The 15,785-nt window shown below is 45.9% G+C and overlaps 1 protein-coding gene across 2 annotated transcripts in view; it reads left to right on the top strand.

The window, feature by feature from the left end:
* Positions 1-15,785, top strand: part of ABCC8 (ATP binding cassette subfamily C member 8) — a 72,119-nt gene that overhangs the window by 2,887 nt on the left and 53,447 nt on the right. For both annotated transcript variants that reach the window (XM_037522723.2, XM_037522722.2), the window contains exons 3-6: positions 3,138-3,259; positions 8,558-8,724; positions 10,225-10,467; positions 11,328-11,516. In XM_037522723.2, coding sequence (XP_037378620.1) covers positions 3,138-3,259; positions 8,558-8,724; positions 10,225-10,467; positions 11,328-11,516 — 721 coding nt within the window. The remainder of the gene's footprint in view (positions 1-3,137; positions 3,260-8,557; positions 8,725-10,224; positions 10,468-11,327; positions 11,517-15,785) is intronic.

The following is a 15,785-nucleotide window of genomic DNA, read 5'->3' as shown; positions in this document are numbered from 1 at the left end:
AAGAAGAATCAAGAAATTGACAAATCGCTTCTCGGCCTTTTGGCTAAGATCAAGTGAAGAAATTGACAAGGCTCATTGACTGGCTGGGTGAAGAGGTGGAGGGTGGAGGTCCCAACTGAGGTCCAAGCACTCTCAGTGGTATCAGACTACACTCAGACCCCACTCCTGCCAGTCCTGGCTCCTGCAGCTGGATGACAGGAATAGGGACCCCCCCCAGCCCAACACACTCCCTCACTCCTTCTCCCACACCCCCACTATTCCTGCATCCTGGCTGTAGTGGTCATCTCTGGGATAACCTCTTGCCTTGAGACTCTTCCTGGTTATCAAAGTCCCCCAAACCAGCTGGACGATCAGAAGGCGTGATGCCACATAGTTAGCAGGTGACAAGTCTGCCTCCCACCCCACCCCCCACTTCACAGCACCCCCTAACAATGGGGCACAGATGCTGGAAAGGGGAGAGCTGCCTCGTGAACCCTCAGGCCAGACATACTCACCAAGTTATAATTAGCAATGTGACTGAGAAGAGAGCACCTGCTCATTGAAAAGGTAGACCTGGGTCTTCCTCTGGTGCTTCTGCTGGGTGCTCACTGTGGGGTTTTGGACAAGTCACTCAGTCTTCTGGGCCTCACTTTCTCTCTCTGTGAAGTGAGCTTCATAACTCCTGCCTTGCCAGCTTCATGGGGCTTGGGTGAGGTCACATAGCACAGAATCGATCAATCCCGGGACTCCTTCCTACCAACTGTCAACCCTTCCTGTCAGGCAGCCCTTCCTGTTTGGACACTCGTTCCCTGGTCATTGCTGGCCTCCATCTGTGGACCCACACTCGGGCAGGCAAACATGAAGGAAGGACAGGGAAAGGGAGCAGACAGAAGAAAAGCCACAGACTCTGCCCTGTGGTCCCCCCCAGTCTACCTGACCTGGATTGCAGACCTGCCTAGAAGTCTAGTGGGCAGGTAGGAGTGGGGGCTGGTAAAAGCAGAACTAATTTAGGTAAGGCTTATTTAGTGATTGATGAAGGTCTTTTAACCTTATAGAGCTTCCTCTATTCTTTTGGATATTATTTCTATGTGTGATACTGAATTCAGAATAACCAAAGTGGTATAAGTTACTGGGGAAAGTTTTTAGCAACATAACTAGAATGTTCCTAGATTACCATCCACTGGGAGAACCCAGATATAAAACTTTTACATAGTTTCTTACCTATTTCAGTGTATATTGTTCAGTAAAGCAGGCCAAACTTATGTTATTGAGTCATGTCATAAAACACTTATTTCAGTTATTCATCTAATTTAATTTTATAAAATGTTTATCATTTTTACCTCCTGCTGCAAAAAAAAAAAAGAATTTATTGAGACATATGCTATGACATTCAGATGTCTTTTAAAAATGTGTGAGGGAGTATAGAATAAAAATTATTTCAAGGAGTAGAAAGGCTGGAGTTTCAATGACCCTTGGGTGGTTGTTCTCTGTGTTACTAGGGACTGATGGTCTCCTACCTCGGTACCAGTCTTTTGCTTCAAATATCCACTAATTGAGGTCTAAAGAATATCATAACAGTTTCACTTAGAAAGAAAGCAAAAGGTTGCCATTTCTAGTTGGTTTGGTGGCTTAGTGATGTTATCGGGACCCAGCCTCTTCCCATGTTTCTACACCATCCTGTGTGCCCAGCCATGGTCACAAGAGGCTGCTCAGCTGCAGGTTTCACTCGGGAAGGAGGTGGCTAGGGCAGAGGGGCCATGGTCCCTGCCTGCCCCTTCTTTATGCTGAAGATCATCCTCTGTAGATGTCCCTTTGCATCTCATTGGCCAGAACCAGGTAATATCTGGCGACCTTTAAACAAGTCACTGACAAAAGGGTGTGGATTTGCTTGACTACTTGAACTAATTGCCCTCCAGTCCCTGGGACTGGGCACATTGCTGCTGGAGCAAATGTGTGGTTCTTTTGGCAGAGATGAAGGGAAACACGGTATTTGGTGAGTAGTCTACAGCGGCTATACACTAGCACCCTAGTCCTACCAGACTACTTGGGGGTCCCTACATGGCTCTCCTCGTGTCCTCCCTCCTTCTCTGTTAAACTCCTGCTCATCCTCCTACATCCAGCCTGATGCTGCCTCCTCTCTGCTCACTCGTTTGTCTTCTCAGCCTTCTGTTCATCTGCACTGTCACTTCCCTAGATGGCCCAGTCAGTTAGTTCTGAGCATGGCTGCCTCCCCGCCCCCCCCATGACTTCAACAGAAAGAACAGTCTGCAGCGCCAGAAAAAGTGGCTTGAGATCACATCACCTGGAGCTTTGATGTCAGATGGAGGAGTGTGGGTTTTGCTTTCTGTACAAGGGAGCCATGGAGGGGCATGATTGGGGCCAACTAAGGTGAGCCCTGAGGTCTGGGAGTGAGCTCTAGCCTTATCACCAAACCAGAGTCCACCCACCACCAGGGTCTCTATGAGTTTAGGTGAGGAAGGGGTGTGTTGGTTTGGGCTGCCTTCATCCCTATTCCAAGGATAAAACAAAGGCAGTGACCTTGAGCTTATTACTGTCCTCCTGTGGCTCAGTTTCCTCAACTGAAAAATGAGGAAACTTGGAGTACTGACTTCAGGGGATTGTATGAAGATTAAGTGAGTTAATCAAGTGCTGAGAACAGTGCCTGGCACAGGGTAAATGCTCAATAAATATTGACTATCAGGTTGTTATTGTGCCTCCCAGGGAGGGACCAGTGTTGACTTATGCTGTTCATGTTCAATGGGGCTGTCACTAAGAGAGCTGTGGTGTATAGGCCCTGGCCTGCCCAAGGCACACCAGGGACAGTGCTCCCAGGCCAGAGGCTTTGCAGCTGTGACTGCCAAGGCTGGCTTTCTGATGTCAGGTTCTGAAAGCATGAGACCAAGGAGAGAAGGCCGTGAATCCAAAGCCTGAACACAGAGTCCTCAGAGCATCTCTGTGCGTATGGACTCCCAGGCCCATAGGTAAGAGGCGTGTTTGGGGGATGGACTAGGCAGAGCTACCAATCTATGGAGTAGAGCTGGCATATGATCTGAATGTCCTACTGTGTGCTGAGCCCTAAGCCCTAAGTTTGTGGCCTTTTGGGGTACTCAGCACATCCATATCCTCTCTCTCTCTCTCCCTCTCTTTCCCCATCTCAGGGTGACTGAATCCCGCCATCTCCACCTGTACATGCCGGCTGGGATGGCGTTCTTGGCTGCTGTCACCTCCGTGGTCTACTATCACAACATCGAGACCTCCAACTTCCCCAAGCTGCTGATCGGTAGGAGAGAGAGGGTGTGGGAAAGGGCTAGGTACTTCATTCATTCCTTCAGCTAATATTTGCTATGGACTTTCTATGTGCCAGGTACTGTTCTAGGCACTATAAGTTTAAAAGCAGAGAAGAAAAAAATCCCTGCCAATTAGAGCTTACAGTCTGGTGAGAGAAGACAAAGATAGTAAACAAATAGGTAGTGATGATACTATGAAGAAAATAAAACTGGGCCTCCCTGGTGGCGCAGCGGTTGAGCGCTGGGTTGCGAAGCTGCCCGCAGCCTCTGCAGCACCGGTTCGATCCCCGGCTGCCGCCGGGTGAGGGTCCCAAATGCCATGCCCGCTGCTCCCCTCAGCAGTGTATTTCGTCAGTCTGCCTATTCTGTTCCCCACTCTGGTTCTGGTGAATTCTCTCACCCTCTTGCGCTTCTGACTGTACCCAGTGCTTGTATAAATAAACAAATAAATCTTTAAAAAAAAACAAAAACTGGATAAGATGTAGAGAGTGATGGTAATGTACTTACTTTATAAAGCAGTTGAGAAAGATCTCTGATAAGAATGAGCATGCAGATATTTGGAGGAAGAATGTTTCATGCATATGCAACATTAATTGCAAAGGTCTTCTGATAGGAAAAACTTGGCAAAGAGGCCAGTGTGGGCAAAGCCAAAATGGGCCAGGGGAAGAATGATAGGAGATGAGGTCAGGGGCCAGGAGAGGTGTCAGGAAGTCTCCTAGGCTCGGGCTCTGAGTGCCTGGGTGAAAGGTGGTATTAATAATACACGTGACAAAGGAGCAGGGGTTGGAGGTGCTTGGGGCATGTTGACCTTGAGACAGCCAACACGAGTGTCAAATGGGCAGTGAGATAAACAAGTCGGGCATTCAGGGAAAGGTCAGAGCTGGAGATGTACATTCAGGAGTCACGGGCTTATAGGTGGCCTCTATTGCTTGAGCCTGGGTGAGGTCACCTGGAAAGAGAAGAGAAAGGCCCAAGGATCGAGCCCGTAGCTTGCCAGCATTTAGGGAACATCAGGAAGGAATGCCCACTTAGGGCTTCTGACACTATGACTGGGTCCCAGGCAGAAACAACAGCATGACTGTTGACATTTACAAGTATGCACTGTGTGCCGGGCTTTGTATACATTTTTTCATTTGATTCCCACAATCTCCCTATTGGGACTGTTGCCATGTGCATTTTACATTTGTTAATACTGAAACTCAGAGAGATTAAAAAGAGTAACAGCATACACTCATTTAGCACTTATATGCAACAGACACGATCCTAACCATTTTGCATCTAATAACTCATTTAATCCTTACAGCAACACTGTGAGGTAGGTACCTTTGCCTTTTCCACTTCATAGATCAAGAAACCGAGGCTCAGAGGTTAATGATGTGCATTAATCTGCCCACCTAGTGAAGGGGCAGAGCTAAGTTTAGATCTCAGGAGCTTGGCACCTAAGCAGGCTCTTAACCATTTCTGGGACTACATGTCTAAAGGATCTCAGACTATGCCTCTGGGTTGGGCTGAGTCCAAGGCCAGGGCTGTACATCAGGCTATGTTCAGATTGCATTATTAGGTCAGACTATGATTTTTAGCTGTCATAGTGTCTAATTGACATTTGGTGTCTGGAACCCTCTGTGCTAAGCCAGAGACAGTATGAGAGTTGTGAAGGGGTAGAGGTTATCTCTCAAGCTAATCATAGGTTTGCCTTCTCTGTAAGGTAGGAGCTGGGGTACCCAGTTCTGGGGTGAACCCCTCACCCCAGAAGACCCTCTGCTAATTGAAGGATTAGCAGGCAGCAGGAAAGAGAAAAAAGAGGAAAGGGAAGAAAGAGGAAGATGTTAAGAAATGCTTCAGGGAGCTCTCAGTGGAGATTATGATGCTTCTCCTGATGCACAGAAAACCCCTCAGGAGCTCCAGGGCCTGGCCAACCAGTTCTCCAAAAACACCTTTTGGGGCCATCTAGCAAGTTCATAGTCTCATCTTTTAGAAAGTACATAATGTTCTCTCCTTAAACACAAATTATCACCTGTAGATGAACCAGTCCCTGTCCTAAGAATGAGGTCTCATTCCCTGTGTTCCCCTTTGTTAGCTTTGCCCTTCACAGAAGTTCTAGAACAGGGAAAAGTATAGAGGATACACCCCATGAGCTACAGGAACTGACTGGCATGGGGTATTGTGGGAACCGCTGGTCCTCTGAGGAGGCTGCTGACTGATCCCAGGTCAGGAATCCTGCAGAAAGGTGGGCCACAATATGGATTACATTGTTCCAAAAAAGAAACTTGATCTGAGACCCCAGATAAGATCAGTGAAATGTTCTTTGAGCTGAGAACTGAAAGGTAGGTAGAAACTAACTGAGCAGGCAGAGGGGAATGCTTCAGGCAGAAGGATTAGCATGTGCCAAGATCCTGAAGCAGGAGAAACAAAGTACATTAGGAAATCTGGGAGAAAAATAGCAGCTAGAGTGCTAAGGATGGAAGAGAACTGAACTTCAATGGCCGTAGCTGCAGTGGGGTCTGCACCAGGTAGTGTCTTGAAGTTCACACCACAGGCATTGGTCTTTATCCCGAAGACATTCAGGATTGGGCTGGGGCAGTTGGGGGGGGGCGCGGTCTAACATATACATAGCATAAAATTGACCACTTAAACCACTTTTTAGTGCACAGTTTAGTGGCATTAAGTCCATTCACATTAAGTACCCTGTTGTGCATCTATTAGCACCATCCAGCTCCAAAACTTTCATCTTCTCAAACTGAAACTCTGTACCCACTAAACAGTAACTCCCCTCTCTCTCCTTGTCCCTCAGCCCCTCAAAACCACCATTCTACTTTCTGACTCTATGAATCTGACTATTATACAAAACTCCCATAAGTCAAATCATGCACTATTTATTCTTTTGTGACTGGCTAATTTCACTTAGCATAATATTCTCAAGGTTCACCCATGTGGTTGCATGTGTCAGAATGACCTTACTTTTTTTTTTTTTTTTAAGATTTATTCACTTATTTATGCAAGAACCGGGATATAGGCCAAATTCATGGGAGGGTGAGAGGATTCACCAGAGACAGAACGGGGAACAGAACAGGCAGACTGATGAAGTACACTGCTGAGGGGAGCAGCAGGCGAGACAGGAAAGGTCTGCCACGCCATGTGGGACCCTCGCCTGCTGGGATCGAACTGGTGCTGCAGAGGCTGCGGACAGCTTCACAGCGTGGAGCTCAACTGCCTGCGCCACCAGGGGAGGCCCATGTCCTTCCTTTTTTACAGGTGAATAATATTTCATTGTGTTTACAGTGTACCCTTGAACAATTCAGTGAGGGAAGGTGGTAGTGGCTAGGGGTACCAATCCCTTGTGCAGTCAAAAATCTACACATAGCTTTTGAAACCCCTGAAACTTAACTACAGTCACACCTTGGTCTCTCCTGGGTGTTGTTTTTTGGATTTGCGAATACTCAGATCACTTCTAGTTGGCTCTGAGTAAACATGGGTCCTACATCCTCAGACTCTATAATGTTTGGTTGAATCCATGAATGTACAACCTACAGCTATGGAGGGCTAACTGTGCTTATAGAAATAAATCTGCATGTAAGTGGACCTGCATGGTACAAACTCACTGTTCAAGGGTCAGCTGTATAAACCACATTTTCTTTGTCCATTCATCCACCAATGAACACTTGGGTTGCTTTCATCTTTTGGCTGTTGTTTATGATGCTGTTATGAACAGGCTTTGCTGCCAAGAGATGCCCTGGCATTCATGTCCAGGAGCACCTAGGCATGGTGGGCAGGACAAAAGGCTTTTTCTCTGTGGTTCCACTAAAGAGGGCTCTTGAAGGTATATGCTGAACTTATCTGCATGTGAATCTAGGGAATGAGTGGGAAGGAGCTGCCTGTGCTTAAAGCATCTTCTAAAGGGGGACTTCTTGCTGGCTTTTGTTGTAGCCAGCTGACAGTGGTTTATCAGTGGTGGGAATCTAGAAGTTAGAAGCCCCTGATAGCTTCTGATGTTTATGGTCCCAAGTCTGTATTCTGGAGATAATAAAAACATTAAAAGCTACTGTCCAAAGAGCACCCACTGAGTGCCGGGCTCACTGTGCTGTTTTCATGACATTTCTTAGGACAACCTTTGAGGTGGTACTATTATTTCCCCCATTTTATGATAAGGAAATTGACACTTGGATGAATTAAATGACTTACCTATGGTCCCACCATTATCAAATCATAGGACCTGAGCACAGTGCGTCTTACTGGAGGGCACCCATGTCTTGGCGGACCATGGCTCTCTTTTTTCTATCTCCCACTGCCCAGGCTCCCTGAGGAGCATCATCATGCTGCAGTGGACTCTGGACTGGGGGGACCAGCGATTAAACTTCTTTTTTTTTTAAAGATTTATTTATTTATTTATACATGCACTGGGTGCAGTCAGAAGCGCGGGATGGTGAGAAAATTCACCAGAGCCAGAGCGGGGAACAGAACAGGCAGACCAATGAAATACACTGCTGAGGGGAGCAGTGGGTGCGGCAGGAGAAGTCTGTCGCGCCATGTGGGACCCTTGCCAGTGGCCAGGGATCGAACCGGTGCTACAGAGGATGCGGGCAGCTTTGCAGCCCAGCGCTCAACCACTGCGCCACCAGGGGAGGCCCCAGAGATTAGACTCTTAACCTCTCTCTGTCACTGCTTTCAGGGAATTGGGGCAGGTTACCTCCTCTCTCCACCTCAGTTTCCTCATTTGTAAAATGAGCAGTCAATCCAGACTGAAGAACTTTTAAGATTTTCCCACCTTGAACATTGCACAGGAAGCCATCATAAGTAGGGTGCGAAGCCCGTCGAGTTAGACTAGTCCAGCTCTGCCACTTAATGGCTTTGGGCGTGACCTTGGATCCATTATTTAATGTTTCTGAACCTTGATTCCTTTGTCTATTAAGTTGGGGATGATGGCGGTATTTCCTCACAATGTTATTGGAAGGAATAAACGAGATAATGTATTTTAAGTGCTTACTTGGCATAGTGCCTGTAACTGTTAAATTCAAGAAATAATTTTCCTATTTTTCTTTTTATTTGTGATAAAGGGAAATTTGACTGACCTTCTTGACTTACAAGACAATATCTTTAATATGCCTATCATGAACGTTTTATTGTATGTGCATTATACAAAAATCACACACACACATATCCCTTTAGTTAGAAGTGTGCACACTCATACCGAAACACTTGTTGACATGCAAAGACACACCTCCTCTCTTCTCTCTGACACACTTGCACACACATGGGTGCACACAAACACAACCTCTCCTACCTCTTTTTGGCAGCCCTGTTAGTCTACTGGACCCTGGCCTTCATCACCAAGACCATCAAGTTTGTCAAGTTCTACGACCACGCCATTGGCTTCTCCCAGCTGCGCTTCTGCCTCACGGGGCTGCTGGTGGTCCTCTACGGGATGCTGTTCCTTGTGGAGGTCAATGTCATCAGAGTGAGGGTAAGCACTGCCCACTTGAAATGTACCTGAGGGCATACACTTCTTATCAGTGCCCTGTCCCTGGGGTGAGCCCCGCCCTGCTGCTCTGCCAAGTCCTGGAAAGAGTCCTGCCCCCAAAGGGGAGTTGAGGTCAGTGGGAGAAGATTCAGGAGGAACAATCCATTGGACCAACTCTTGGCTTCCAGAGAGAGAGGAGAGGGCAGGGTGAAAGATTCTGGGTTTCATCTCAGAGAGGAAATAATGTTCAGGTGCTGGCATCTCAGGATTTTGTTTTTTTGGAGGGGTCTAGGGTGAGGGATAATGAGTAAAGGAGGCTGTATACATGTCTTTTCTTTTCATTTCTGCATGCCCCTCTTACCATCTCTCAGATTTGTGCCCTCCTCTCTTCCTCTCTCTCCTTCAATCCTCGATTTTTATTACTGTAATACCATGTACTTGTATCTATTCAGGCTTTTTTTTCTCAACACATACACATAGACAGGTGTTGCCTCTCAATATTTTGTAAAAATAGAATCATACTAAAAACAGTTTTATGCACCTTGCTTTTCTTAATCTTGTAGGACTCCCTTCAAGTCTAATATGATTAATTCTGTTTTCTTAATGGCTACCTAATATTCCATCATGTAGATGAGTCACAGTTAATTCAAACTTTGCCCTCTGCGTGGGTATTCACTTTGTTGCAAAGTTTTTGCCTTCACAAATACTGTATTAAACACAGTTATATTTTCATGTATTGTATTTGTATTTCTATGGAACACAGTCCAAGGATTGGAGTCGCTGGTTCAAAGGATTTGTGTATTTTAAATTTTAATCAGTGTTGAAGATCATCTTCAGGAAAGACTTTAATCTACCAGCAGTGAATAGGAAAATCCTTCCCCTTCCTCCAAACAGCAATGGAAGTAGAACCATTTCTAATTTGGCCAGCCTGATGAATGTGAAGTTCTACTTTAATTTACATTTCTCCAACTCTTTTGCTTTTAGTTGGTGGTTTGGAGGGTACAGAGGCCATCTACATTCCTGTCTCAACTGATCCTCATAGCACCCCTGTGATGCAAATGTCACCCTCTCATTCAGCGAGGAGACATTTTAGATGAGATTTGTCCAAAGACACCATGCTAGTAATCAGAAGAGGCAGAATTCAAACCCAGATCTGCATGGCTCCATGACTTACAAATCCAGCATGAAAAAATGGTGGTGTTCTCAGATTCCTGGAGCACACGCTATAGAAGGAGGTTTCTGCTTTTTCTGAAACCCAACTTACCCAACCCAGTCCAGCAGGTAGATTCAGAATAGACCTCAATGAAGAGTTTCAAGTTAGGAGACCTTGGCATTAGAGCCAAGATGTAAAGAGAGAGGAGACCCTCATCCTCACAACAGGCAAATTGACCCCACCTGTTAGAGGTGAAAGGTGGGATGTTACAACCTCAGGCCTTAGCTGGGGCAAAGTGGAAAGTGATAAAAATTGCACTAACCCATCCCTGGTGGCCCGTGTGCCCACAGAGATATATCTTCTTCAAGACGCCGAGGGAGGTGAAACCCCCCGAGGATCTGCAGGACCTGGGAGTACGCTTCCTTCAGCCCTTTGTGAACCTGCTGTCCAAAGGCACCTACTGGTGGATGAATGCCTTCATCAAGACTGCCCACAAGAAGCCCATTGATCTCCGAGCCATTGGAAAGCTGCCTATTGCCATGAGGGCCCTCACCAACTACCGGCTGCTCTGTGAGGCCTTCGACGCCCAGGCGGTCAGTGGGGGCACAGCCACACCATCCATTCCCCACCCTCCGGGTTAGAGTCACGGACGGGGTTCTTGGAAGGCTTTAGTTCAAACCCCCGGGCTAGGTGGGGAAAGGGAAACCGAGAAGGGAAAGAGGCTTGCCCATAGTCACACCAGGGAAAAGTCCAGGACTAAAGATAATCTAAAAATGTCCAGGACATCGCAGCTAGAATAATGCTTATAGTTTAGGTCATATGATCTAACGGATTCATTATCCAGATGGGGAAACTGAGGACCCCCTGGACTCCCCCATGCCTTATGTGTTTCCTTCTGGAGCTCAGTAACAATAAAGGTGGGAATTTTTGTGCATTTTAGAGCTTGGGTTTTAGTGACCTGTTCCTTATAGTAATTCTATGAGTTGGACCAGGCAGGGGTCTTCTCATATCACTGAGGAGGAAACTGATGCCTGGGAAAGGTTGTGTTCTACCCAGAGCTGTCCCACCACTGGTAGGAGGTAGAGTGGGTCTCCCAACTCTCAGTCCAGTGCTCCTTTGTTTTGCCTCTGCCCTAGCAGAGGGAAAAGGTTTGGGAGGGACTGGGGAGACGGAGACAGATGCAGTAGCAGGTGGTCAGGAGTGATTGTAAAGAATACCACTCTCAGTACAGTGCTGTGCTCATAGCCAGCTATGGGACTGACATCTGATCTCATTTCTTGCCATGTGGCCTATGTTGGCATTGATAGGGCCCATCCAACCATGCACCTGGTGGTTCCATAATTTCTTCCTGGAGCTCACCTCCTTGTAGGAGTCAGGGACTTCCTGGGAGACCAGACCCTGCCATGAATGGGCCTTTGGCCACTCTGACCTGGCTGTGGGTCTCTCTGGGCAGCAAAAGGATGCACAGGGCACACAGGGTGCCCGGGCCATCTGGCGGGCACTCTGCCATGCCTTCGGGAGACGCCTGGTCCTCAGCAGCACTTTCCGTATCTTGGCTGACCTGCTGGGCTTTGCCGGGCCGCTATGCATCTTCGGGATTGTGGACCACCTTGGGAAGGAGAACCATGTCTTCCAGCCAAAGGTAGGCCCACCCAGCAGTAAAAGAGGACACCCTTTGGAAGATTTGTTCTTGTGCATGAGAGTGTATGAGAGGCTGATGCATATGTGCTGTGGTTGTGCTGGGGTAGCTCTTCATACATGCACAAAGCCCTTGGCAATATCCCCTCCAGAAAATGCTCTGCATCCAGCCAACAGAAAAGTCAGGTGGCCAGTGGTGACTCAGGAGGATTTATGGTGTGGTGTCTGCTTTCCTGACCGCACCATCACCATCATAATGCCGCTGCTGGGTATTTAGTCATCCAGAAAGTTGTTGGAAGTGCATTTGTTTATTGAGTGCCAGGAGCTCCTGTGATTTGTTGAATGTATTGGCTTTTAATTTTTGTCATCTTAATAGATTCTAACTTTGCAGAAATTTGTCTTCTTCAATACTGTGTGTCCATTGCCCTTGAGGTTCTGCAGGGACATCTTGAAGGCTGGGGTTGAGGGTGAGGGGAGAGGGAAAACTCCATGGGTAGGCTCTTTCTCCCTCCAAATTTCATTCAGAGCTGGCTGGTTTTATTAATATGTTGGACTTTCCCATTATAAGTTCTTTTTTAAAAGGGGTTCCATTTCTTAAAAATAGTTAAAGTCCTTGGACTAGATGACATTTAATGGCCTTCCCAGCCCAGAGACGCTGCAATTGGAAATTCTCTGGACAAAGAGACAGACCAACTTTCTGGGGGCTATTTATCCTGCTTGAGGCAATAGCATCCGCTTGGGGGGGAGGCATTTATTGATGTTTTTCATCTGTTTCTTTACTGCCACCTAAGTGTAGATGGTCGCAAAATGGAAAACTTTTCACATCTGTCAATATGACTCGGAGTTTCAATTTTCCAGCCAGAAAAAAATCATTATAACCTTTTAACCACAAGCAGATAGTCCCAAAATGATGCTGAGAATTACTAATTAGATATTCTAATAATTTATGACAGTCCTTTGTGTAATGTTATTCATCTCATGGGCTCCAGAATTGCAGATATGATTTAATCCTCGGGAGGTTTATATTCCTTTTTCTCCAGAGCTATAATTAATCAGCTGAGCACTTTCAGTCAATAATGTAACACACTCCAAGTCTGTTTGTCTAATTCCTTCAGCATACAAGTTTATACTGTGTGCCGGACTATGGGAATAGAGAGTCAGTGGTTATGATGAAGATTATTAATAATATTAACAAACACTTATTGATCACTTAATACATGGCTGGTTGCATGTGGGCATTACTCTTGTGTTCTTTAATCCTTAAAACAACATTTTAGGGTAAGTGTGGTGGGGTTTTTTTGGTCACTCTATTATTGAGATATACTTGACATACCATACAACTTACAAGGTGAGTATTTTTATTTCCATTTTACAGATGAGGAACTTTAAGCTCAGAGAGGTTAGTAACTTCCCCTAGGGTCTCAGCTATTCAGTGACAGAGTCTGATTTGAACTATAGTTTCCTAGACACCATCACCCTAGAACTTACCGCCATGATATTAAATTGACTGTTTTATCAAGTCATCATCTCTGAGTCCAAGGATTGTGGAACCCAATGAAGGAGAAAAAAATATAATAACACAGTTTTATACTGTGTGTTAAATAATATTAGGAGGTATTGGGGGGTAACTAACTCAGCCAGTGGACAGCTTGGCTTTATAGAGGAGGGATTCTCAGAATAGATGAGCAGGAATAGACCAGGCAACGATCTCTTATTCAATTAAGAATACAGAGACCTTTTTTTTTTCTTTTTACTTATTTTAACTTTGGCAGGTTTTGAGGTTTTCTCTGACTTTTGAGCCTCTGAGCTTTACTTGGCCCAAAATGAAAAAGGAAAGGACAGCTTTCTGGTTTACAAGAGTCACTTTCAGTTTTAGTCTGACCAGAGGCTACCCCAGAACTCTCGGCAGTAAGAATCCTAACACATGGGGTCAGTTGTTCATATTAGGGGGAAATGACACAGGCCAGAGCTCTTATCAGCTTGTCCATGTGGTCTTCTTCCTGTGTTTTTCAAAACTCTTATGGAATTCTCCTAAGGAGAGAGCTCTAAGGCAGGATGTGCCAAAGAGGTAGTGAGAACAGCCTTTACAGAGTTTTAATTCATCTGAACACTAGGTTTGCCATCTCTCAGAGTCTCAGCACTTCTCTTCAGATTCTGGAATTTACTGTCTTCTCATTGGAATGCTCTTGTCCCGATTACTTGTCAGCACATAAATCCCTGAGACAGATGGTCCTGCCTCAGTGGCAGCAGGCCTTATCAGATTTAATATTTGTTCCCTGCAACCCAGATACAACCAGCAAATTACAGACATAGAAACAAGAGTTGAAAGTAAATATAGCCTCCAGTGTCAGCCACAAAGAATCCTCAATCATGTGGTTGCTTAGGATACAGCTTAATTCTCATGTGGGCTTCTGGATCCAGAAAATGGGGAAAGGGGTCATTTATCGAGGTCATTTGGTTTTATCCCCCTGCCTCCCAGCAGCTTTAGTCCAGAGAGACGGGTGCTATTCTGGTCTTCATGAGCCTACAGAGAGGGAAGCTCTCTCGCTCAGTGAGAAAGTCCTTTCCACTCAGCCTGAATTCATCCTACTGCACAGCCAGGCACCCACTGTTTACTTCTTTATCAGTGGCCTGTCCTCCCTTCCCTTTCTAGAACACTCACAGTTGGCAAGATTTATACTGTCCTTGGCATCCCCAAGGGCAAACATTTCTTATTTCTTCTTTAATTACTGACAGTGTCATGGCCTATTAGATCCTTACACTTTTGTCTCCTCTGCTACTCCCCAGAGATAGCTGAGCTCTAGCAGGAACTACCCATGATCTATCTCCTTCCTGCCCCATCTCTTGCCCAGCCCCCATGCACAATCTGTCACCTGCCCTGGATGTCACAGATCTGGCTGGAGGTGAGGAAAGTGGATTCATCAAGAGCTGCAGGCATCTGAAACCTGCCAGCACTGCTCAAGGCCGTCAGCTAAGCAGAGAAAGAAAGAACAGTCTGGTTCTGAGCTAAGAGCCAAAGCTTCAAACAACCTCTAAACCTCAGTGGGAAAGTGAGTGTAGGTTTGTGAGTGTTTGTTTCTGAATGAGTTTTCCTGGGAACTATTTATGATTTTGTATGTGTGTCTTTCTGCTTGTCCTGCATCTCTTGGCAGGTCTTTTTCCATGGGTGTCTGTGTCCCCATTTGGGTACATGTATTTGTGGTGATCATTAGGGTGACTGAACTTATATGCATTTCTGTGGCTTTGTGATGACAGTGTGTGGGTTGATGATGCCCATCTCTGGCCTGGCCTGCCTCCCTTCACCTTGCCTACCTCTTCTCAGTCACCTTGCCAACCCCTTCAAAGACCCAACGGAAATGTCACCTCCTCCAGGAAGCCTTCCTCTAGTTGAATTAGATGCCCCCTCTCTGTGTTCATGTTTGCACCTTCAAAGCACCCTTGTCTTTTTCTCAGACCTTAAGATCCTGAGTCCCCTAAGAGAGGAACTGTAATATCTGGCCTCTGGGTACCCAGCACCCAGCTCCATGCCTGACACTCAGGAGGTACAGGAGAAACGATTCTTCAATGAATAATACAGAAATTACCATACATGGCATGTTTGTGCTTACTATTTTTTTTACCTGTATTGTTTCATTGAATTCTTGTAACTCTGTGAGACAAAAACCCTTAATGGCCTCATTTTACAGGTGAAGAAACTAGGACTCAGAGAGGTTGATAAACTTAACTAAGGACATAATGAATAATACATCAGGAGAAAACACAAACTCAGATAGGGCTAAGCTCAAAGTCCAGGCTCTCAGAACCATGCAAGTGATTGTGGTTGCATGGGTGGTGTGTTGGTTGGTGAGGGATCAAAGGTAGTTCTCATCATTTTTACCCTGGGTCTTTTTCTAGCCCTCATTCACCAGCCTATGTGTTTTCTGATCCTTGTGACACAAAACCCAGTGGTACTCCATGCTGCTTGAGGGCTTTCATGGTGGTCTGTGTTCTTGGGTGTGTTATGTTCCCACAATTACAGTCATGCATCACTTAAGGGTATTTTGGTCAATAATGGGCCACATACAAGACCATGTGTCTAGATGTATAGTAGGCTCTTCCATCTACATTAGACCATCGTTACCCTCTGTTACGTTCATATAAGGATGAAATCACCTTACAGTGCATTTCTCAGAATATTTCCTTACTGTTAAGCAATGCAGGATGATACCACAATATACTTAACAATTCCCTATGGTTGAACATTTACATGGATTTTTGCACACTATCCCTCTTA

The sequence above is a fragment of the Talpa occidentalis genome, unplaced genomic scaffold (assembly GCF_014898055.3).
Source record: "Talpa occidentalis isolate TD23 unplaced genomic scaffold, MPIMG_talOcc4v2.1 talOcc4.3, whole genome shotgun sequence".
NCBI lineage: Eukaryota > Metazoa > Chordata > Mammalia > Eulipotyphla > Talpidae > Talpa > Talpa occidentalis.
The sequence above is the reverse complement of the archived record's forward strand: the minus strand, read 5'-3'. Positions and strand labels throughout refer to the sequence as shown.